Raw genomic sequence first — 23,520 nt, 5'->3', positions numbered from 1 at the left:
TCACACTTGCCAGGCAGGCCCTTAAGCTGCTGAGCTAAATCCCTGGCCTTCACGTAACTTTTATTTTACACATTTGTTCCCCAGAGAATTTAGTGTAATTTGGTCCGAGAGAATACAGCTTAGCTGTAGAACACTTTCCTAGTATGCTAAAGCCCTGAGCTCCATCATTAGTATGACAGAATCTAAAATAGCTGCCTCCTCCAACAGTATGTATGTATGTATGTATGTATGTATGTATGTATGTATGCATGTATATACATGTTGGTGCTGCAGATCAAACATAGCACCTTGTGAAGGCTGGGCAAGTGCTTTACTAATGAGCTACACTCAGCCCCCAGTCTCTAATTTAAAGGCAGGAAGGTTGCCGTATCAGTTTGCATTAGAGCAGATACTCTGTGTTGTGTGTGTGTGTGTGTGTGTGTGTGTGTGTGTGTGTGTGTGTATGTGTGTTTGGTTTCTTTTCCTTTTTTGGTACTGGGGATCAAACTCATGCCCTTGCACTTGCCAGGCAGGTGCTATGCTGCTGAGCTAAATTCCTGGCCTCCTTTTCTTTTTTTAAAAAAGGGTCTCACTGTGTTGTTCAGGTTGGACTTGAAATCATTATGTAACCCAGGCTGACTTTCAGCTCATAGCAATTCTCCTGCCTCAGCTTCCAAAGTGCTGGGATTACAGGTGTGTACCATCATCCTGGCATTAGAGCAGATATTATAAAAATCAACCCTGGTGTCTAGTGTTTGGTTCTATGGGAGAAGCTATAAGCTGAAGAAAAGAAGCTCTGACAATGTCAGGAACAGAGCAATCTAGTGCCCAGCCACCTTCTGCAAAGGGCCCCAGCTTGGCCTGCCTGTCACATCTATTGGGATATGATATCTCACAGCCCAGGAGCAAGCAAATATCAGAAGAAACCAAAGGGGTTTTCTTCTGGAGTTGATGGATATGACACATCAACATCTAGGATTACTGACATATTATTCAGATGCCCTTGGTGGCTATTCAGTGTGGACAGATGATGGACATTCTGCAGAGTATGCCCCCCCCCCACTGGTTACTATGTTTTTATTTGCTCTTTTTAAATTTTTCCCTTTTTTCCCCTGGGGGCTCCTTATGTAGTCCAGACTAGCCTTGAATTCATGGTAATCCTCTTGCCTTCATCTCCCACATGCTGGATTATAGATGATGCCACCATACCCAGCTTGATTACCTTGCTTGAAGCTTTGGGGCTCAGAGCTGGAAGAGTTATTATTTGGGAAGTTGAGCAAGAAAAGAATGAATGTTGCTAAAGCTTAAATGTTTGCAGCTTTAGTAGAGGGGGAGGAAATAGGTGGTTCTCCTATTCCAAACTAATCATATGGGTAGACGGATAACCTTACCTAAGTGGATAGTCAGGTAGGTGAGTAAACACTGTGAAGCCATTTAGTTCTTGGAGGTCACAGATTTGGACAAATGGGTGTCTGTACTAAGTATGTGCAGTAGCAAGCAAAAGAGATCCAGTTTCAATACCCAGTGTAAAAGGAAGGTAGTTGTGCATATCACCAAACATTGCAAAGAGCCAGAGTAGAGGTGCGCAGAAGTGTCTGCAGGCTCCAGATTCTGCATCTTAACACAGGATCCTTCTGTACACTTTTGGGAACAACTCTCAAGAAAACTGGACTCTAATGTGCCCACCTATCGTGTTAACCAAGGTTAGGTGCCCAATCTCGTAGTCCACAAACTACCTGGTAGGGGAGGTGTAGCTACCTGTAGGTGGAACTTGGGCCAACTCCCCAGCCAGGGTCTTCTGTGTTATTTCCTAACATCCCATGACTTTTGAATGCATCATCCTACTTCTGCTACCTTCACACCACTCCCACAGCTGCATCTGGATGCAGGTGTAAGGAGGAGGAAGGATGTAAAGGCAACAGCAGTTTATACCAAGCTTCAGGTAGTGGGCCTTGTTCTTGTTTGCAGTACATGTCTGGTATGTACTTTCACAAATTACAGCTGTGCAGTGGTATGTACCTTTAATCATCCGAGCTACCTGGGAGGTCCAGGCAGAAGGGTCATTTATGATGACAATACCATTGTTCTAGGCAACTTAAGAAACTGTCTCAAGATAAAAAGTATAGTAGAAATGGCTGGCGGTTTAGTTCAATGAGTGCTTGGTTCCATCCCCAGTACCATCAAAAATAATGAAAACACCAACAAAATCATTTTTAGACTACTGAGGACATAGTTCTTACTTAGTCTATTTGAATAGGCACATAATCTAGAAGTGCTTCTGACCTACAGCAGTAGTCTTCCTCTTCCCTGGCCTGGCCAGAGCATCCAGGACAGACCCTCACTTAATATTACAGAATTTCAGATCTTTACCCAGAAATGGATTTACACTGCTTCTTGGGGTCTGTCTGTCTGTCTGTCTGTCTGTCTCTCTGTATGTTTGTCACACACTCTCTCTTTCTGTGTGTGTGTGTGTATGTGTGTGTGTGTGTGTGTGTGTGTTTCTTGTTTCCTTAAATGAGTCATAGCAGCTCTGTAGCCAGGTTTGGTAGCTGTCTTAGTTACTTTTTACTCATTGCTGAGACAAAATACCTAAAGGCCAAGTTGGGAAAGGAAAGGTTTATTTCTTACATTTTTTGGAGGTTTCACACACTCAGTTGGCTCCAGGGCATGGCTGGGCCATAGTTCATGGTGGCTGCAAACAGCAAGCAGGAACAGGCAAAGAGCAAGACACACCTTCTCCCTGCCATTACATTACATCCTGGCTCCACCCCTCTGTGGGTATAGCACTGACACCATCAATCCAAGCACTAACAATGAACCATCACAAATGCACAATACAAATACATGAAGCCTGGGGGCCCACAGACATAAACCATGGCATTCCTCCCCTGGCCCCCAGGACTCTTGTACATCCTTTATACAAAAGACATTTAGTCCACCACCAAGAGTTTCCAAAGTCTTAAGTTTCAGCATTGCTGAATAGTCCAAGTCCCATGTCTCCTCCATGATCTATGGCAAACTCTTAAATGTAACCCCTGTACAAATGAAACAAGTTTAAACATTTCTCAAATGCAAAGGCACAAAATAAACATTACTATTCCAAAAGTTACAAACAGGGGAATATAAAGCATTGGAAACAAAGCAAATCCAACATCCAGCAGGATGAACATTAAGTCCTAGAGTTCCTTGCTCTGCATCTGAAGCAATATGGTTACAAGCTCCAAAAGGCTTGTGTGATTCCACCCCCAAGGCACTTCCAGGGATTTCACCTCCTGCAGCTTTTCTCTTAAATCCTCTCTGCTTGCTTTTTGGAGCTTTCCTTGGATCGTCCATGTTTCTGGCTTTTCCAAACTTTTGGGGTCTCCACTGCACCTTTGGCTTCACCTTTATGTCTTCACAAATTGCCCTCTCAGGGGCACACAGCTTGGCCTCCCAGGCCCTTTGCAATAGAGGTAGAAGCCATCTTACCCTCAGAATTTGTGCATTTTCCTAGCACCTAAGATCAGCACCATGTGGATGTTGCCAAGGTTTGCTGCTAGCTAGAGCAGTACTCAGGCTTTTCTCTCTCTTGGCTGTAGGGGTCAGTTGCCTGGATCACAGGGCTCTGTTTAACTGATTGTGAGGAAAAGCTTCTCTATGTTGCCACCATTCTGGAACCTCATGTGGCCTGTCACCATTCTGGAAACTCATGTGGTCTCTGTCGCCATTCTGGAACCTGGTGCTCTGCAGCTTTCTCCTCTGAAAAAATTCTTTTACTTTTGCAGTGAGGCTGCACAGGGTGGGGACCTGCTTCCTGGGATGCCCCGGCCCATCTTTCTTATTTCTCTGTTTTCCCTCAGCCATCAGAATCTCAACTGTCTTTACAATCCACAGCCTTCCTGAAATATTCTTTCTGGCCAAACTCACAGTATTGCAAATTATCCCACTGGGCTCTTTCCTCTTGATTTGCAACATAAAGCTGGCTAAAAGCCCTCTACAGTAGCCATGCCACAGACTCAACATTTGATTGCTTTTTAATTTCTTTTTCAAGATTAATCAGTCCATTGCCCTTTGTTTCAGTCTCAGGCAAAGTCTCTGGACATGAGCAAAATGTAGACAACTTTCTGCCAACCCATAACTCACATCATGGGGAGTCCAACAACTACTGCAGTCCTTCTTCCCAGCAGAAATCTCCCAGGCCTGTTCTTTACCATCAGGCTTCCTATCAGCCTTCTGGTCTCCTGAGCTGTGACCACTATCTCCTCTACAGAACTGCCTAAGCTGCTCTAGCTCTATGCATCCAGGCAACACATCCAAACCTTTCCAAACTCTGCCCACAAGCCATTTCCAAAGCCATTTCTTGAAAAACATGGTAAGGTATAGTCACAGCAAACAACCCCATTCTTCGGTACCAAATTCTGTCTTAGTTACTTTTTACTCATTGCTGAGACAAAATACCTGAAGCCCAAGTTTGGAAAGGAAAAGTTTATTTCTTACAGTTTTTGGAGGTTTCAGTCCACACTCAGTTGGCTCCAAGGCAGGTGGGCATGGCTGGGTCACAGTTCATGGTGGCTGCAAACAGCAAGTAGGAACAGGCAAAGAGCAAGATACACTTTCTTCCTACCATTACATCATATCCTGGCTCCACTCTTATGTGGGTGTAACACTGACACCATGAATCCAAGCACTAGACAATGAACCATCACAAATGCACAATGAAAATGCATGAGGCCTGGGGGCCACAGACATAAACCATGACAGTAGCCTACTACTTCTTGTACTTAGGAGCACACTTCTGCTGATCTGTTTCTCTGTGAATAGCTTTGCTTGTTTCAACTAGAAAATTGTTGTTGTTGTTGTTCTTCTTCTTCTTCTTCTTCTTTTTTTTTTTTTTTCTTGTTTCATCTGAGATAACACATTTGCTGCCTTCTCTGGTACAGTTACTCCCTGGTGATTGTTCCTGTAAGCTTAGTGGTAACTTAAGGAACTCTTAGTTGAAATGGTATATGAAACATTTTACTTAGGAACATAAGTTTCCAAAAGAAAGAAAAGGGGAAGAGAGACTGATTGACTGAGACTGACTAGGGTTTTTGTGTATCTGAAACATACTTGTCCTTTGTGTTCTAATGTCAGACTTACCATGCTTACAATGTTACTGTTTCACATAACTGTGTTACACAAATCACTTTTAGAGATGTTAGTATAGTAAAAGTGTGACTTGAGTCTTTAGAAATAAAGCATATATGAAACCTCAAATCACATTACGTAGTGCATGCAAGACTCACCTACCCACTTCCCTGCAGTACTGCCTTGGTATTGCATGAGTTTCTGTGCTGGTGATACATTTGGCATTGAAGGAGGTGTTGAATGGCTGGCTAAAGAAGAGATCAATGGGTTAAAACCACAGAATGACCCAGTGACTTATCAAGTACCCGTTTACTTAAAGAGCAGTGTACAATAGAAACTGTCCTCTGTTACTTGTTTGCTGTATTAGACGATAATCTTTTTGTGGTTAAAAGTCTGCATTACAGCTGGGAGTATGAAACACATCTATAATCCAAGCACTGGGGGAGACTGGTTACACAGAGTTTGAGGCCAACCTGGACTACATACATAGCAAGACTTTGTCTCAACATTCCCCAAACCACAACCACCCCCCAAAAACACTGTTTTTTAAAGTCTCTCACAAAATTAGGCACTGATGTCTCAACTGAGGTGTGGTTTCCTCTTCCTAGATACTGTTTCTTCATTGTTGAAGTAGGGTTTCATGTTTTCCCCTAATTGTCTTACTACCTTGGATATGAAAATTCTGCTTGAGTTTTATAAGTTGGTAGTAATTCTTCAATTCTCTGAAGTAATGGTGATTTGACTGGGAATCAAGAGAACTCTGTAGCATTTTTTATTTTCTCAGGCATTCTCCATAGTATGTGTGTGACTGTCATTACAAGGATGATGTTAATAACATTAAAACTGTAGAAGATAAAAGGAACTGAGAATATGTGTTATACTTTTGAAAATGCTCAGAGACTGTTCCATTAACTTGTTGGATGTGTAGCAGTGCTTCTTTAATTTGAATGTCTTCTTTTTCACAGGCCTGAGTTGCTGGAGGAAGCCCAGAGGCAAGGCTTACCATTTTCACAGTGGGACGGGCCAACCGTGGTTGAATGGCTGGAGGTACATCCCTTTACTACAGAGACCTATGCTACATGACACAAGCTTGTCGTGCATCTCCTGTCTCTACCTGATGTTCTGGTCTTTTCATTCTTCTTTCTAGCTCTGGGTTGGGATGCCTGCTTGCTATGTGGCTGCCTGCAGAGCAAATGTGAAAAGTGGGGCCATCATGTCAGCTCTGTCAGACAGACAGATCCAGCAAGAGATTGGCATCAGCCACCCTCTGCACAGACTGAAGCTGCGGCTGGCCATCCAGGAAACCCTGTGGCTCACCAGCCCTTCGGCTACACCCACATTGAAAAAGGTATGTTCACAGAGGCTCTGTGTGCCCTCTGTGGAGGAGGAAGGCAGAGCCCACAAAAGCAGTGGCCTGCTAATGTTTCCGTGCTGCTTCCTAATCATACAGGGTGGTTTCAACTTAAAATTTCAGGAAAGCATAGTACAACCCCTAACTTGGAGGGGTTGAGTGATCCAAAGAAAATGTGTGAACTGCTTGTGTAAAAGTGTGGTTAAAGCCAGGCGTGGTGGCACATGCCTGTAGTTCCAGTACTCAGAAGGCTGAGGTGGGAGGATCACTGTGAGTTCTAGGCCAGTGGGTTACAGTGTGAGCAGCTTGAACTGAGTAATGAGATCCCGTTTCAGAAAAGACCAAAAAATTAATAATTAAATAAATGAATAAAACTTGGTTAGAAAGGCCTTCTTTAAGAAAGAAGGCTTTTTGAAAGGTAGAAAATTGATTGTCACAAATGTACGTATGAATTTATCAAAACTGAGTAAGTGTAAGGACCTCTTGAGGAAGGAAAAGTTAACATTTTAAGTAGCATTTCATCCTTGAACTTTGATTTCTATTTCATAGTTCAAACAATAATTAGTACTTGTACTGTATATAAAGGTACTTGCTAAGCAAATTATATGCGGAAAATATTGTTTTTCTTCAAGTATACAGGTAGCAAAATATACAGATAAGCCCAGGAATGTATAAACCTTTACATACAATCCCCGGGCATAAATAAGCACCTGGTTATGGCCCCTTGGCTATAAACTAGGTTGGGCTGCCCTTACTTTGTTGTGTGTGGCTTCTTTCCTTCAGTCTTGTGCGTGTGAGTGCATCTGCATCACTGCACATATAGGCGGGACTTACAGAGTAACTGTAATTTGTGGCAGTCCAGAGGTGCCACTGACATACAGTTGACATGCTAACAAGGGGTGGTCACCTCCCAGAAATCCACTGGTTCCTGGACAGTTCTAAGCTTCTCTTCTTTGTGGATGTCTTTTTTTCCCTACAAGAACTAAAGGAGGAAAAATGCTGAGTTTCCTAGATGCACTGTGGTTGTGTGTCACGGCACCAGCAGGTGCTCTGGGTCTTGGGAGCTGCATGTGTCTGTCCAACCATGCCTGTGCTCACAAAGATGCTGTCCACTTGGGGAGTAGTGAAGAGCCCTCAAAGAGCTTCCTGGTGACTCTTCTGATGAAACATTGGTGGTTATTAGAAGGGAAGAGCAGGCCAGCTCTTAAGTTGCAAAGTTCAGGGGTTTTTCATTTAGATGTTCAACAAACTCTTAGAGCTGTGTAGACATCCTTCTGAGCAGCAGAGCAAGGTCTGCCTACAGTAACTTTATACACAAAAAAGTGTGAAGATTTTGTTGTTAGAGAATTATGAAAATGAACAATAAGCCTTTTTTTTTTTTTTAACGTATGGCCAAAGAACACTTTCCCTTGGTGGAATGTTTTGTAACCAGTATCAGTCTGTTCTGCAGCTATTTCCACATTAATGTGGGCTTTGTAGAAATGAAGATGCTGCATGGCTTTTTCAAAGCTTTTAAGAACCCTCTTTCAAAAGGGAGCTTCTGTGATTCAGTTGAACTATTGGCAAGGACTACACCTCACATCAGAAAGACTCTCCATATCACCAGTTACAAACACAGAAATTGCTGTTCTTGGGGAGCTTACAGTGGGCTAGCAGAGTGGCCATCAGTCTCAGGTTTGACTCAGATGGTGACAAGTGCTTTGTTTTTGGTGTTTGCATTGTTTGGCTCTCCTGTGCTCACTATCTTGTGCCCTGGCCTCCTGGGCTTCCTCTGGCTTTGGATCATCTGCTGAAAGCAGCCACAGGAAGCCAAGGCCAGAGCATCCTGTTGTTAGCCTGTGTTGGGGTGAGACTGCTTTCTGTGTGTTTTGTTTTATTCTTTTGTTTTGCTGTACTGAGGCTTAAACCTAGTGCTTTGGGAGAGCCAGGCAAAAACCCTATCATGAGCTATACCTCCAACATGGTGAGACTATTGAAAATACTGTGTATTGAATCATCAGTTACTGGGGAAAGTAACTTTTCAGAAATATAAAGTATGTTCTCATCCATACTTTTAAGCATGTGATCTGGAAATTGTGTGCTGTTCTCCTTATATTCCGACCACACTGTTATTGTTTAAAAGAGGATGAGCCTGTGTTAATGATCTCTGGCTTTCTCTGTGGGTGCCTGAAATGAAAATGTGCAAAGAGTGACCTTTGCCTCGTGGCTCCTTACTGTGCCTGTGGCTCATATGTGCGTCCTTCTCCTTTCTGTCACGCTTCCCTTGCCCTGGATGTGGCTGGTGCACTGGGGTCACCTTAGACCACAGGAAATGTCTGGTTAACACATGAAGAGATGGAAACACTTGCAGCCACATCTCAGATGGTCAGTCAGCCCTGCAGCTCATGTTCCAAAGTGGGTTTCCTACTCCAGACCAAAGGGCCCTTTGTCTTTTGTTGAAAACAAAAGTTAATTTGCATTTGTTTGAAATATAATGTGTTCTTTTTAGGTTATTAGCTCATAGCGTATAGTCGTATTTGCATTTTTTAGATTTTTACAAGAATTTAGTTTATAGATTTGCCCCATTTAGAGAAGATGTAATTTGCTTCTCCTTTTGGAGAGACCTCCATTGAGCACTGCGTTGTGGTTGTCTAACGCCAACAGTCTACTGTATGAGGTTAGTTGGCATGGAAAAAGTCTGCTCCTTGCATGGAAAATTGAAATTCTTGGATTTTCATGAGTTTTTGCATGAGGCATTGATATTTTGAATGTTTTTCACTCAGTCAAGGTGCATGTTCCCTGCAGAATTAATTTGCTTACACTACTAAAGTTCACTAATACTAATAGTTATGTTCTTTTACATTCCTAACAACCTAACATCAGGAAGATGAGGAGGGAAGCTGGATAAGGTTGGAGTCTTTCTATAATATTTCTTCACTCTGTAGCAACAAAAAGCAATTGAGGATGTAAACTTGTGTGACCTGCTTTAGTAGGTGTTTTTCACATCTTAATTTATTCATAGTATCATTAATGACTTGAAGAATGTAATCAAATAAATCACAGGATTAAAGATTACATCTCATGGATAATTTTGAACATTTCCCATATGGGATCATGGAAATTACTTTGAACGAAGGTTGTTTTATTTATGAATAGAATCTTTTATACAAAGTCCCCTGGTTTAGGCAACTCCTGAGTTTATGTACATGTAGTTCGTTGCTGGGTTAGTTTTGTTCTAAAATGTACTGCTGAAAAAAATCATGAAATACACTTCTAAACCTGAAAGTTGGCACGGGGCCTTTCCCTCTATGTCTTTATATTGTTATTTGACTAAGTACTGCCCTACTGTGTTGAGTTAAAGATCTTAGTAATGGAGTTCTCAGAAATTAAGGCTTATCACTTCACAGAGATTGAATTTCAGCTGCCTAACTCTTCACTACACAGAAAGCTCTGCCCCATGTTTTACAGTGTCTGAGTCAGATGACTTGGTTAAATTCCCAGCATCCCTCTGCCCTCGTGGGTCTTTGGTGGGCACAGTGCAGTACCAGGGGACTTGTAGTTCTTCAGCTTTTCCCAGGGGCACGGTATTCGGGGGCTCAGAAGAGTTAGCATATGTCTGAAAGCAAGTATAAATGAGTTAAGATTAGAATTTGCTGATTCCAAGATGATGCTTGAAACAGTTGCTTCTGTTTGCATTTCTAAAGGTTATTCAGTTATAGCACTTGGTTGTTTGTTTTGTTTGTTCATTTGAAAAAAAGAGAGGTGGAACTTGGTGACACATATGGGTCATCCCAGGACTTGGGAGGTTGATCAAGCATGTTTGTTGCAAATTTGAGACCAGCATAGGCTACATAGTGAGTTCAAGGTCAGCCTAAACTACATAGTAAAATCCTGTCTCAAAATTACAAAAAGTTTAGAAACAAAAACTAAGAAGAAAGAGAATAGCTACTAACTGGGTTTCCCTCCCTGGGTTTAGATACTCCCTGCCTCTAGAATCACTTAAATTCACCTAGTTAGAGGTCTCTCTACAGGACCAACAATGACCATCAGTGAATTAAGCAGTGCATTTCATAATTACGTAAGTTTCAATATATTCCAAAAGACAAAGTAGAATATGGTCACCACTTCAATATGAAATAGCATCAGAGACATAAAGTGTAGTTGAATAAGCTTAACATTTGCTTTTTGCAGTGACCACATAAAAGTGGCCCATGCAGAAGATTCCAGATTTACCCCACATGCAATGTTCTGCAGAAGCTTGGTGCACTTTGCCACCATCCTTTCCCAGACAGAGCTATGCTAGCACAAAGCATTGTGCTTTGCCCGTGCTGGCACTGGGTGGCCTCAATCCTGACTGAGCTTTGGAAGGAACACTCAAGTGTGGTCAGAACTGTTCGCATATCAGATGTAAGATATGACTGGCTGTGTAAGAAGGCTGTGCCAGCTGCCAGGAGCCATTAATGAGCAGGACAGCTGCAGTCCCACTCTCGTGGAGCTCGCATTTTACTGACCTTGAGACTGAGCGTGACTTGTCCATGCTTGGAGCATGAGGTCCCTTTGCACACTTCTTCAGAAGGCTGTGGTGGCAGCCAGGGAGAGGAGGAGGCTCTCCCTCAAACTGAGTCTGAGCTGTCAGAATCTGCATTATCAGCAACTGCAAAAGTAGTAAACAGAGATATGGAGGGTTTGCTTCCGCACAGCTTTTTATTTGGAAGATTTCTTCTACTCATTAGAAGATAGCATAGTCAGCAGGCCAGAAAACATCAAATATTCAGGCTGTGAATCCCAGGCCCATGAAAGTATGACTCAAAGGACTGCATCATGGTAACATTGTTAGGTATCTTAATGGTTACCATAGTGGTATATTTGTCACTCATCATTTAAAGAAAGTTTTGAAATCTTTTCTGTTAGAATTGGAACATTCCTCTTAGCTGAGCCATCCCTTGTATCTTGACTGGAACAAATAAAATACTAGAGTGGAATCCATTGTTCTAAACCAAACATGGAGGCCATGCATGGTGGTTTATGACTGTAATCCCATAACTCAGGAGGCTGAGGCTGGAAGATATCAACTTAGAGACCAGCCTGGGCCTAGTGAGACCCTGTTGTAGGGGGTTGGGGATGTAGCTCAGGTTAGAGTGCTTGCCTAGCAGGTATGAAACCCTGAGTTCAAGCCAGGAGGGGATGGATGGGAATGGATAGTTTTTTATTTTAAAGGATTCCTCAATGTACCTTAGGATTCCTGTGAATGTAATTTAATCTTCCTTAGCTGGAGAGCATAACGAACCATTCTCTGTGAAGTGGTTGTATATCATGTCTATTTTTCATTGTACAGACCTTGGACATATTCTGTTGAATTGGTTGCTAAGGATTTTATGCAGTTTAGTGCCATTATATAAGATACTTCTAAAATCTCAATTTCCAGTTCATTTTGTATATTTAGAAATGTTAATTTTTGTGTATTCATTGTATATTCAGCAGCTTTGCTAAATTCATGTATAAATCCTAATAGCTATTTCATAGACTTTTTCAACAATGATAATTGTGTCATTTACTAATAAAGAGAGGTTTATGTCTTTCTCAACTCATGCCATTTTTATGTTTTTCCTGCCATTACAGTGGCCAGGTCTCCAGCACAGCCAAACATAAACGGTGACAGTGGACACCCCTTGTGCTTCTTTCCGTTCAGGGAGACATTTGGTCCCTCATTGTGAGGTTTTTAGCTGCAGGCTTTTGGTAGATGACCCTTAATAGATTGAGGCGGTGGGTCTTTCGTCCTAGAATGCTGAGTTTCATAACTGAATGATGGATCTTGTGCCACATAAGGTATTATGAGACATGGCTTTCTTTGCTGATCTCGTAATTGGGCAAATTTCATTGATTTTTTTTTTTCCTCCTCAGTTGGTGAACCAACCTATTCCTGAGTCAGTAAACCTACTTACCATGATTCCTTATTTTTGGTGTAGTGCAGACTAGTCCCAAACTCGAAATACTTTTGTCTCAGCCTCCTGAGTGCTGGGTTTACAGGCATGCACCACCATACCACACCACAAAAAAAGTATGTCCTGAAGCCAGATGTGATGATGCACCCCTGTAGTTGCCAAAACTCAAGAGACTGAGCCCAGAAGTTGGCTGTTATAATGTCCTATGACAATTGGGCATTAAACTAAGATGGACATCATACTAAGAGTGGCATCAATATCTCTTTGCATAGGGAGTGCTTGTGCATAGCCACTGCACTCAATCCTGGTAATATAATGGGAATCTCTGTCTTTAAAGGTTGTGGGGAGGGGCTGGGGATTTAGCTCAGTGTTGCAGCACCTGCCTTGCAAGAATGAGGTCCTGAGTTCAATTCCCAGTACCCCCCCCCAAAAAAAAAGAAAGGAAAAAGTGTAAGTTATATCTGGGTCAGATTGATTGACAGTATTGTTTTTGTCCGTAGCCTTCCTGATTGTTTTCCTTTTCTTAGTCCTTTTTGGTTTTTTGATTGGCACATTGAACCAGTTGTTAAGAGAGGAGTGTTGAAGTCTTCTAAATTTAATTGTATTTTTCTTTTTTTGTTCTTAGTCTCATTAGTTGTTCGTTTATCATTTTAAATTTACTTTTCCTGATTTTCAAATACACTTGTCATTTAGGAAGACAAAGTATTAAAAATAAAATCAAAACCAGCTAGAGCTCATTTGAATGATTTGAATTGATTCTTCAAACTTGTTCATGAGTCATGATCATTCTTTATTCCTATATTATTATATTGAAAACTAATTCAGAAAAGGAATTTATAGACAGGTATGATTTTTCTATAGCTTGGTAAATTGTCCTAAATGAGTCATAAAATTTTGCCAATATGATTTCTGTTGGATAAAACTTTAGGAATTTGAAAAGGTAGGAATGGGAGACCAAATATTTAGAAATTATGAAAAGCAATGTTGTCATTCATTTAGCCTTTAAGAATGTTGTCTAGATTAAAAATCTGAACTGATGTCACTCATTTGTTGAAATCAGACACTTGCATATGGGGACATGAACCACGAGTGGATTGGCAATGAGTGGCTGCCCAGCCTGGGCCTACCTCAGTACCGAAGCTATTTCATGGAGTGCCTTGTGGATGCTCGGATGCTGGACCATCTGACCAAGAAAGACCTGTGGGGGCGGCTGAAAATGGTTGACAGTTTTCACAGGTGAGGCAGTGCAAGTGGTTCTTCCTAACGGATCAAGAGACTTCACATTGCCACCGTTAAATAACCCCTTATTTTGTAAATAGGAACAGCTTCCAGTGTGGACTTATGTGCCTGAAAAGGTTAAATTATGATCGGAAAGAACTGGAAAGAAGAAGAGAAGAAAGTCAGGATGTAGTTAAAGGCAAGTACATTATGCCGGATGGATGCAGCACATGCCTGCTGCCTCCCAGGCAGCCTGGGTGATTGCCTGTTTGAAAAAGTATAGCAGCCAGCTGAGCTGGCACATACCTGCAATCCTAGCACTCTGGGAGGATATAGCAGCAGAGTCACAAGCCTAGCCCAGGCAGCTTGGACTCCGTGAAACCTTCTGTCAAAATGAAAAGTATAACAGGGCTAGAGATGCAGCTCAGTGCAAATCCCTGTGTTTATTCCTGAGTACCTCAAAAAGAAATCAAGGGCTTAGTGATAAGGCACTTGCTTACCACTTGCATTGCCCTGGGTTTGATCCCTAGGACTGAAAAAAAAAAAAAGCACAAAATAATCATACATTTATCTGGGAATTACACAAATTACAGTTCCAGCTACTAAGAATACTAAGGCAGGAAGATCACAAATTCAGGGCCGACCTGGCAATTTAGTGAGACCCTGTCTCAGAACACTAAAACTAGATTTGAAAATTAGGGGTGTTAAGAATGTAGTTCAGTGAAAAAAGACTTGCCTAGCATGCTCAGGGCTCTGGCTTCTGTCTCTAGTACCACAAAAAAATAAATCAGGGAAGACTTTTAAGTGGAAACAACTGGCTTGGCATGATAACAAGAGGAGGGATGAAAAGGGGTGCCCTGAGACAGTGTGTGCTTATCTCAGTCTGTAGGCTACCCTCTTGGTGCTGGCATTCTTTCATGTAGTTTTCCTTTTGTTGTTGTACACTGTATACGCTCTCTCAGAGATTCTGCCTTATGCTATTAGATCAGAGCAAGGCAAACAAGCCACTGCCTTTTGCTTACTGGATAGAGGTCAAAACTACAGCTTTGGGAGCTTTTTCTAAGGCCTGTGGCAGCATGCAGGGCACACAGTTCTGCTCCCAGAGGGAGGGAGAGGTCAAGGCAACCAATAGCCTAGCACCCATAATTTTGTAATTTATTTATTTATTTTGAGACAGAATTTCACTAAGTACCCTGGTCTGGGATTACACCTGTGACCCTCCTGCCACAGCACCCATACTAACTGGGATTGCAGTCCTTACAGAAACCACAGAGTGTCCTGTGGGCAAAGGAAAGACATGTCAGAAACAGGCCAGGAGGTAGGAGAGGGCATGGCAGCCCCCTCAGTATGACAGGGACAGGCATTTTCTCTGAAGACAACACTGAATGTCATGCTCACGAGAGTCTCTCAGAATTCTCGGTAGTTACTAATAGCACTGCAGTGATGAGAAGAAATGAGACTTACTGAATAATGATCAAGCACTGTGTCAAGTCTTCCATAGTTGATTCATTCAGGCTGCATCGTGGTTCTGTTATTTTCATCCTCATTCTGATGTCTTTTTCTAAATAAAATAAAGGATTATCTATTGGCCAGGGATGTAGCCCTGTGGTAGGACACTTGCCTAGTCTGTGCAAGGCCTGGGTTTTAATTCTTTTAAAACAAAGAATACGTTGAGGTCTATTTAGAAAAGAAAGTCATGGCCGGGGATATAGCTCAACAACAGAGCGGCTGCCTGGCAAGTGCAAGATCGTGAGTTTGATCCCTGGTACCAAAACAAAGTTGAGAAAAAAAATCAGACATGAAATGTATTAATCCATTTAATTTGTTTTCTATATCCCCTCTCCATATTTTGTCAGTTGGCAAAAGCAGTCTTTGAAAAGATTGGTGGTCAGATATATTTTTACAGAGTGGCAATTTTTTGGTCTGTAATAGAATACATTTAATAATTATCTTTGTATGATATACGATTGCCAAAATCTAGTATGCTGGAATGTCTTTAAAATTCTTTCTTTGTAATATATTAAGATGTTGATATGACCAAAGCTTCAGAAGCACAGGGGCTGGGGTATGGCTCAGTGGCTTAGCACCTACCTGGTAAGCACAAGGCTCTGAGTTTGATTCCCAGTACAACAACAAGAAAAAGTAAAAGAAAACGAAGGTCAGAAGGTCAGAAGCAAAGAGTTTGTGTTGAACTCAGCAAGGTATCTGAACTGTCATGGTATCTGCCCCTTTCATGATGGAGAAGCATATCAGGAGACCCTGGGGTCTGTGTAGGAAACATGCTTATACGTGCTAGGTCTGACTCTGACCCTCAGCCTGATGTTTTTGCAGTCTTAGGATTGAACCCCAGGCCTTGTACATACTAGGCAAGTGATCTGCCACCAAGCTACATCCTCAGCCAATCATGCTGTATTGTTCCCTGAATATATCCCATCCACAATCTTACTGTGACACCTGAGTGCACTAGGGGAGGCTTCTAAAGGGAAAGTTTTTATTAGAATGAGGCAGAACCAAAACAGCTGTGTCTAGGTGTGTGTCTGTCAGTATTTGTGAGTGTGGAGTCCATTTTCAGGAACTGAGGGATCAAGATCCATGCTAGGAATCTTTCCCCTGCATTGCAGGACATGTATGATGAAGAGGTTTTCTGAAGCCACATTTACAGTTGTTTTGTTCTTTCACAGATGTGCTTGTTTGGAGCAATGATCGAGTGATTCGCTGGGTCATATCCATTGGCCTTAAAGAATATGCAAACAACCTCATAGAGAGTGGGGTTCATGGCGCACAGCTGGCCTTAGATGAAGCCTTCGATTACAACACATTGGCCCTGTTGTTACAGATCCCGACAGAGAACAGAAAGGTGACAACGGAGTCTGTGCCTCTGTCTGCTTAGCCACAGTGTTCGGTTTTTCTGTGGTTCTAGAATACTTATTTTTCATTTGAATGGAGAGAAAATTTAACTCTAGACAACTAGTAATCACTTTCCATAACTAATCTATAATATGGTAGTTCAAAATAAGCAAATGCTTGATTTTTCACTATCTTTTCTTTCCAGTTTGTGTTGCAAGCATGTGAGTCTTTGAAGTCTTTGTTTTAAAAAATTGTAATGTGTAACATCCTTCAGATATATTTAGTTGTTGTTTTGTTACTTCAGGCTCGAAATGTCTTGGACAAAGAATTTGCCGACCTTTTGGTCCTTGGGACTGTCAGACGTTTTGATGTTGTAAGTTTTCAGCTTTTTTCTCCTCTCACTGCTAGGAATCAACCTCAGGGCTTCACATATGCCAGTTGAGTGCTCTACTACTGATCCTTGCTCTTGGTCCACTACTTAATTTTTGGCAACCTTCAAAAATTATTTCTATATTGTCAAACAGATTGCAGCCTGCGATCAAAGTCTTAAGTTGTGTTTTGGTGACAGCTGACTGTCCTGCCCCAGTTCTTCTGTTTGGAAGGTTTCTTTCAAAAGTATATTAAATTTCCCCTCATGCTAAATCATAACTCACCTGTTGCCATACATTACGATTGTCTTCAGTGAGCTCCAAGAGTACTTGATTTTCACAAAGAAGATGGAAGCTGAATCTGGAAGCAAAGCATTTGTTGGATTATTTGTAGCCAGAATATTTTGAAAATAAATAAAAGTACATTATATAGCAGGCAAGAGCTTGTCCACAGTAAGAAATAAAATATTCTGATGGGTGAGAAAATCACATCCCTGGTGCCCAGGACTGCCCTCGTTTCTCCAGTTGGGGCCCAGCAGGAATGTAGTCATGTTTCCTCTCACACTGAAGTTCCAGTGTGTGCAGCACATTGGAAGGTCACCAGGAAAGGCTAAGTAAAGCAAAACAGTCAGGGGCTTAGGAGTCCTTCTGAAGGACAGTTATCTTTATTAGAGTGTGCCTGTTCTGTGTTTTCATTTGCCAGGAGGATGACAAACACTTTAGGAGAGCACCTTCATGGAGAGAGAAGGTTAGAGAAAAGGCCATTCACGGCGTGGCAACTGGGTCATCAGAGACACTCCCTGCAAACTTCCGAGTCTCTTCTTCCAAGTCTTTCTGCTCTATGCAGCCCAATGAGATCCAGATGGATGGTATGTGGTGGGCCATGTAATGCAACACTGGCTGGGAGCATGTGCGCGCTAATAATTACCTAGAGTGGCCATTGTATGTGTTACAAAGCATCTGAGTTTGGTTGCATGCCCAGGTGTCAATGGTTCAGAATTAGCCCTAACATTTGTTGGAAAATGGTTAACAACAATAATAGAATTTTTAAAAAATCTGTCTGGTTGAACCTTAGCATCCTTGCCCAACTAATAAAGTGGAGCACCCATCTGTGCTCTCAGGGCTGAGGCTGATGCACCTGTGGGGTGCAGTGTGTGGCAGGCAGCACTGGCTTGCCAGGAAAATTGCAGTGTGACACTTGGGACTTCTCTCCACACTAGAAGAAATGGCAGAGTAAACTTTAGCTCACAACTTCCAGCTTCTGCCAACTCTGTCTTTCCTTTTCCCTTCCCTCCAGTGTTATCTTTCCATATACTTACCTTGTGCCACCTGAAGAGGGACAGGGAAGAAGGCAGAAGCCTTGTGGAGACCGCTAGGGCAGCGCTGCTGCCTTCTCAGTGAGAGATGGCAAGGCATTGACCTTTCCAGTGCAGTCGGGATGGCCCTTATGTAACTGCTGACTGAAGAGTGCAGTTGGCTGAGAGGAGACCTTGAGTCCCTGACAGTCCTGCCCACCTAGTAAAAGGCACTGATAGGGTCCTGAGAGAGCCCACATCCACATCCAGCTCTTGTGGTAGCAGGGACATGACCTTGAGCAAGTCATGTAGCTGTGCTGTGCCTCAGTTTCCATATCTGTAACTTGGGCATCATAGTAATGTGATTTTGATGCTTCAATGTGTCATGTGGGTGAAGCTGATGGAGTCCTGAGCCTCTGCATTGCTGACAATCTCAGTGTTAGGTGGAGACTTCATTCCTTCTCATTCCTGATGTACATGGTTGTGCTGTATAAACTGTACCAGTGGGGTTGTTACAAGTTTCCTGTTGTTAGCCCCCTGTGTAGGTAGTTTTCCTTTTTTCTCTTTCTTGCCTGTATGAAAATCAGAGGAAAATACATTTATATAAACTTTTTAAAGCTGAACACTTTCCAGTGTGTCTTTTAACTAGTAAGTTCTTAAGAATTAACACTTTCTCCCTCAAGGTGTCTTACAAATGTTGGCAAGGCATGGAAGTGCATGCCTGTAATTCCAGTACTTGGGAGGCTGAGGCAGGAAAATCATGAATCTGAGATGTATGTGAATCATAAATCCAGGTTAAGGCTATACTGAGCTTCATAGGAAGACCTTGTATCATAAATAAAATAGATAAGTAAGTAAGCTGTGACGGGCCTTGAGCTTAATTTCCATTGGCTTACTAAATAGTCTAAATGAGTACTCTGTTGTTTGCCCTGTACCTTCAATTTCTGTTTCACTATAAGAATCACATTTTCTCTCTGAACATTGCAAGCAATATTAACATAGCTGGATGTGGAGATCACCTGTAATCCCGGCACTGGGGAAGCTAAGGCAGGAAGGTTGCTGAGAGCTCAGTACCAGCCTCGAATTCACAGGGATTGTAGGGCCAGTGTGAACTACACAGGGAGACCTTGTTTCAACAAAACAAAACAAAAATAAAGGGTAGTATTAATGAGTTTGTTTGTTGTTGATTTGTTTTTTTGGTGGCATTTTTGTGGTTGTGGTTGTTGTTTTGGGGTTTGGGGTGGTACTGGGGAGGGAGCCTTCTACCTGTACTACACACCACCCCTTCTTTTATTATCCAGAAAGGGTCTTGTTAAATTGTCCAGGCCTGGTTTGAACTTGGAGTTTTCCTGCCTCAACCTCCCAGAGTGCTAGGATTACAGGCATGTGCAGGCAAACTGTGTAACACTAAATTTAAATGGATTGAATAGAAAAAGTTGTCAGGGTAAATTACATAGAAGATGTCTATGCCACATTGGTAAGAAGGTGGACTGTTACAAATGACTTGCGAGGTGGAGAGTATAAGATAAATTACAGCATGTCTCCTAGACTTTAGAATGAAGGTTTACAATGACTGCCCAGTCTTACCAACACGGCCAGCTATCTGTCTTTTCTAGAGCTATGGCAAGATGTTGCTAAGAAGTATTCCTGGTATACTTGCAGGAAAACAAAACACTGTACAACTGGGAGTGTAAATATCTGCAGAAGATGTTGCAAGCTCTTTACCCAGTTTGTGACAGGGCTGTACTGCCTGTTTAGCCACCCAGTGTTTGTCAAACAAGGACCCCTGCCTCCGTGTTCTCCATCCTTTTTTGTAGAAACTGAGACAAGCTTTAGTCTTCTGAGAAGCACTGGCCATGGCCTCTGGGCTGTGCCTCTTTGCCTGCAACCCACCCTGAGAGCAGTGCCTGCAGAGCAGCTGGGGTTCCCTCCTCCCCTTCGTGCTGCTGATTCACCCCATTCATTCCTGGAGGTCTAGCTGTAGGGCACAAGGAAAAGTCCAGTTGCTATATCAAAGTGTGGCTTAAGGAGCTGCAGAGTAGCTATGTTAGGTGGTTGTCCTTTCTGTATGTGCACACTGAGGTGGTTTGCACTTCCAAGGGGCCCTATTGCTATTTTAGGTGCAAGTGTCCCCTTGGGTGGTGACAGAACCACTCTGGGCAGCCCTCTGATGCTCTTGCCTCACTCTCCCAGGCAGTCTTAGGATTCCTCAGTAGACACCATTGTAGGTGTGGAGATGTGTGTCTTACCTGTGCCCCGTGTGAAGTGTTAAAACTAACAGCACTTTGTTTTTGCATACTTCCTCTCATGGTTGTTGGAACAGGCAGTGTATCAGAAACACAGAAGTTGGATTCTGCGACAGTCAGGACTTCCTCCTGTTAAGCCTCCTGTTGGTGAGTAGAGAGCAGCGTAATCCCTGGAGATCATCCCTGTACAGCAGGGTGAAGCTGTAACAGGGCTAACAGTGTGGGTTTAGACCATGCCAATTTACATGGGGAACTTCAAAATGACAGAAATAGTAGCTCTGTACCCATCAAGGCGATTTTGGTTTTTAGCTGACCATAAAGAGGGCTGTGTGTCATTTTTGTTCTGTTAACTTTTATTTTTATTAGTAAGTTAGTTGTACTTAAATTCATCATGGAGAGTTGGTACCTGTACTAGGACATCTTAAATCTTTTTACCTCCCCTCTCCTGTGTCCCTTGTGTCTCCAGTTTTAAAGAAAAACACGTTCGTTCCCATTTTTTCCTAAAAGCTAAAAATGCCTACTCACTTGAAGTGATGATCTGCTGATGCCATTGTTGGGGGGTGGGCAGGAAAGCAGCAACTGAGGAAAAAAGCACCCCAAAAGCTGACCACACCAGGAGGCCAGAGCCTGAGATTGGGAAGCATCTCTTCCACTGTGTTTATACACAGTGGTACACAGCTCCTATACTGGCTTTGTTACAAACACACATGTACGCACACATATATGGGGAATTGAACCCAGAGTGTTCCCACTGTGCTATATCCCTAGCACCCCATCCCCTTTTTAGTGGGGACAGGGTCTTCCTAGATCATCTAGTCCTTGTTCAAACTTGCAATCTTTCTGCCTCAGCCTTCTGACATACGGGATTGCAGACGTGCCACCATACATGGCAGACATTTTAAACACAAAGCTGCATTGCCATGCCTGGGCGCCAGTGAGCCACTTGTGTCCTCATGGTCTAGAGCTCTGACTGACTGATGGCAGAGGTGTCATTGACCCGTGATCAGAACCCCAGCTGGAGCTCTGCCTACTGTGCTTGTGTTCAGTGCCTCAGCTGGAATCTGGGATGGGCTCCATAGTCTTTTAACTTTAACTTTTAAAACTGTCACAAAATGTAAAACCTCTCTAGTCCATGAGCAGGGTCCTCAGTGTTCTGTCTGCTGACGCTCCAGCAGGGAGGAGGCAGGAGGCCTGGGGAAGTGGGCCCCAGCATGTGTGTCTGAAGTCATGGTCCTTTTCCAGGTGGTGTGTGTTAAGAGAGGCTTTCTGTTTGTTTTTATCTTCCAGTTTTCCTGCACTACTTCTACAGATGATATGCAGCATTTTGAATCCAACAGAGACTACATTTTTTAATTCAGTCGAATCGCTGTTAATACTTGTTATATGGACTCCTAAGATATTTTATAACAGAGTTTTTAATTAGTGAAAAATTCATCAATAACATAGAGAAAATATTTTAGAATTTAATGTTTCTTCTATTTTTGTAAACTTAGGACTTTTCATTTATATAGTTACTTACTTTTTCATCTATGTTTAGGCTATAAATATCTCTGGAAGTAATTCATGTTCTTATATCTAATTTTAGTCTTTCAAATGAATGTACTGTAATGCTTGTATGTATAAACCCTATGAACAAATACACGGCTTTTGTAAATTGTGCACATATTATAATTATTACTATTTAACTTTTTAATGATAAGCCATCCCTGAAAAAATTAGTTTACTACCCTTTTTTTGTCTTTTTTGTTTTTATCGGTACTAGGGATCAAACTCAGGACTGCCTGCTTGCAAGGCAGGTGCTTATGCCACTGAGCTAAATCCCCAGCCCAGTTTACTACATTTATAAAATTGTTGTGACATAAGCAATGTGCATTATCCTTCACCTTGCTCTACATCAGTCATTTTAAAATCAGGAGGTAGGGGCTGGGGATTTAGCTCAGCGGCATAAGTGCCTGCTTTGCAAGCAGGAAGTCGTGAGTTCGATCCCTGGTACCGATAAAAGCGAAAAAAGACAAAAAAAAAAAAAAATCAGGAGGCTTCATTCCAAGCAGTTGTCATATTTTGAGGTTGACTGACCTTAACTGTCCTTTTTTTTAGCAAGAAATCAGAGTCTAATAAAGTCGGGACTGAACCGTTGCACCAGAGCACTATGGAACTTTCTTAGCACTGGTTCCCTTTTCCCCATCCTGTCTCTGGACTTGGGGAGCTTGTCTTCAGAGACTTGACCAGAAGCCATGAGCTGGGAGCTTCTCTCATCAGGGCTGGAGTGGCCAGGGGTGGACCCCAGCCTGGAACCTTCCCTGCCTCTTTCCTGTGAGCATGTGGAAGGTGCCTCCAGCTATTCTTAGAGGACCAATCACTGAGCACTGTGCTCACATCTCACAGACATTGGTGCATGAGCAGATGAGAGCAGGAAACCCTGAAAATAAAGTTGTACTACTCTAACTAATCAAGGCCTTAATTTTCATATGTGAGTCACCTTTTTACATTGGTTTATAAACATGTTTCAACTAGTCATACATTTTTAGATTTTGATGACATAGCCATTTTGGATTGAACAAGTAGCAAATGTAACTTGCTTTTCACTGGCATATTAAAAAGCCAGCAAGGAAGGAGTCAGATCAGGGTGCATGTTATTTATTGTGCAACTGATACATAGGTAGACGCAGCATGCCTTTTTAATTTAGTTTATGCATACAATTCACTTGTACAATCCATATTACTGCCCTTTTTCTATTAATTTTTGTGGAACTTTCTGAGTAAGTAACAAAGTATACAGTCATATACACATATATACTTTTGAACTATTTTAATCACAGTATTATTTATTGCTTTCTTCCAATAAAGTTCTGAAACATTTTTCACTGCCAGTGAAGAGTTTTTTGAATAGGCCATGATTTTGTTAAAAGTTAAGTGCAGCTGAATTGTGTGTGTGTGTGTGTGTGTGTGTGTGTGTGTGTGTGTGTGTTACCGGACATCGAACTCATAACCTCATGCTTGCCAGGCAGGCACTCATGACACTGAGCTAAATCCCTGGCCCAAGCACAGCTGTTTTGCTTCCTGCTCCAGGCAGGTTCTCTGAAGGTAGTGTCGCTATGGAAATCACCGGACAGAAAGCTGGATGACATAAGTGTACCTGGGCATGAGGCAAGAGAAGATGGGGTCCTGCTGAAGATTGGGTCTGGTTAG

The 23,520-nt window shown here is 42.3% G+C and overlaps 1 protein-coding gene and 1 long non-coding RNA gene across 2 annotated transcripts in view; one reads left to right on the top strand and one right to left on the bottom strand.

Moving 5' to 3' along the window:
• The window catches only part of LOC134471423 (liprin-alpha-1-like), a 58,867-nt gene extending 35,672 nt beyond the window's left edge, over positions 1-23,195 (top strand). The window contains exons 12-22 of the mRNA XM_063230333.1: positions 6,051-6,132; positions 6,233-6,433; positions 8,738-8,800; positions 9,299-9,321; positions 13,414-13,593; positions 13,677-13,774; positions 16,257-16,432; positions 16,727-16,795; positions 17,494-17,659; positions 20,409-20,478; positions 21,619-23,195. Coding sequence (XP_063086403.1) covers positions 6,051-6,132; positions 6,233-6,433; positions 8,738-8,800; positions 9,299-9,321; positions 13,414-13,593; positions 13,677-13,774; positions 16,257-16,432; positions 16,727-16,795; positions 17,494-17,659; positions 20,409-20,467 — 1,117 coding nt within the window. The 3' untranslated portion in view covers positions 20,468-20,478; positions 21,619-23,195. The remainder of the gene's footprint in view (positions 1-6,050; positions 6,133-6,232; positions 6,434-8,737; positions 8,801-9,298; positions 9,322-13,413; positions 13,594-13,676; positions 13,775-16,256; positions 16,433-16,726; positions 16,796-17,493; positions 17,660-20,408; positions 20,479-21,618) is intronic.
• LOC134471327 (uncharacterized) lies at positions 9,537-11,142 on the bottom strand. The gene is made up of 2 exons (XR_010040718.1): positions 10,927-11,142; positions 9,537-10,031 (listed from the first exon to the last, which is right to left on the bottom strand). It is a non-coding gene; the product is annotated as an uncharacterized LOC134471327 (long non-coding RNA).
• Positions 23,196-23,520: the final 325 nt, after the last annotated feature.

The sequence above is a fragment of the Cavia porcellus genome, unplaced genomic scaffold (assembly GCF_034190915.1).
Source record: "Cavia porcellus strain 051 isolate PalLab524CR breed Dunkin Hartley unplaced genomic scaffold, mCavPor4.1 scaffold_18, whole genome shotgun sequence".
Lineage (NCBI taxonomy): Eukaryota > Metazoa > Chordata > Mammalia > Rodentia > Caviidae > Cavia > Cavia porcellus.
Note: the sequence above shows the minus strand (reverse complement) of the source record. Positions and strands in the feature narration are given on the sequence as shown.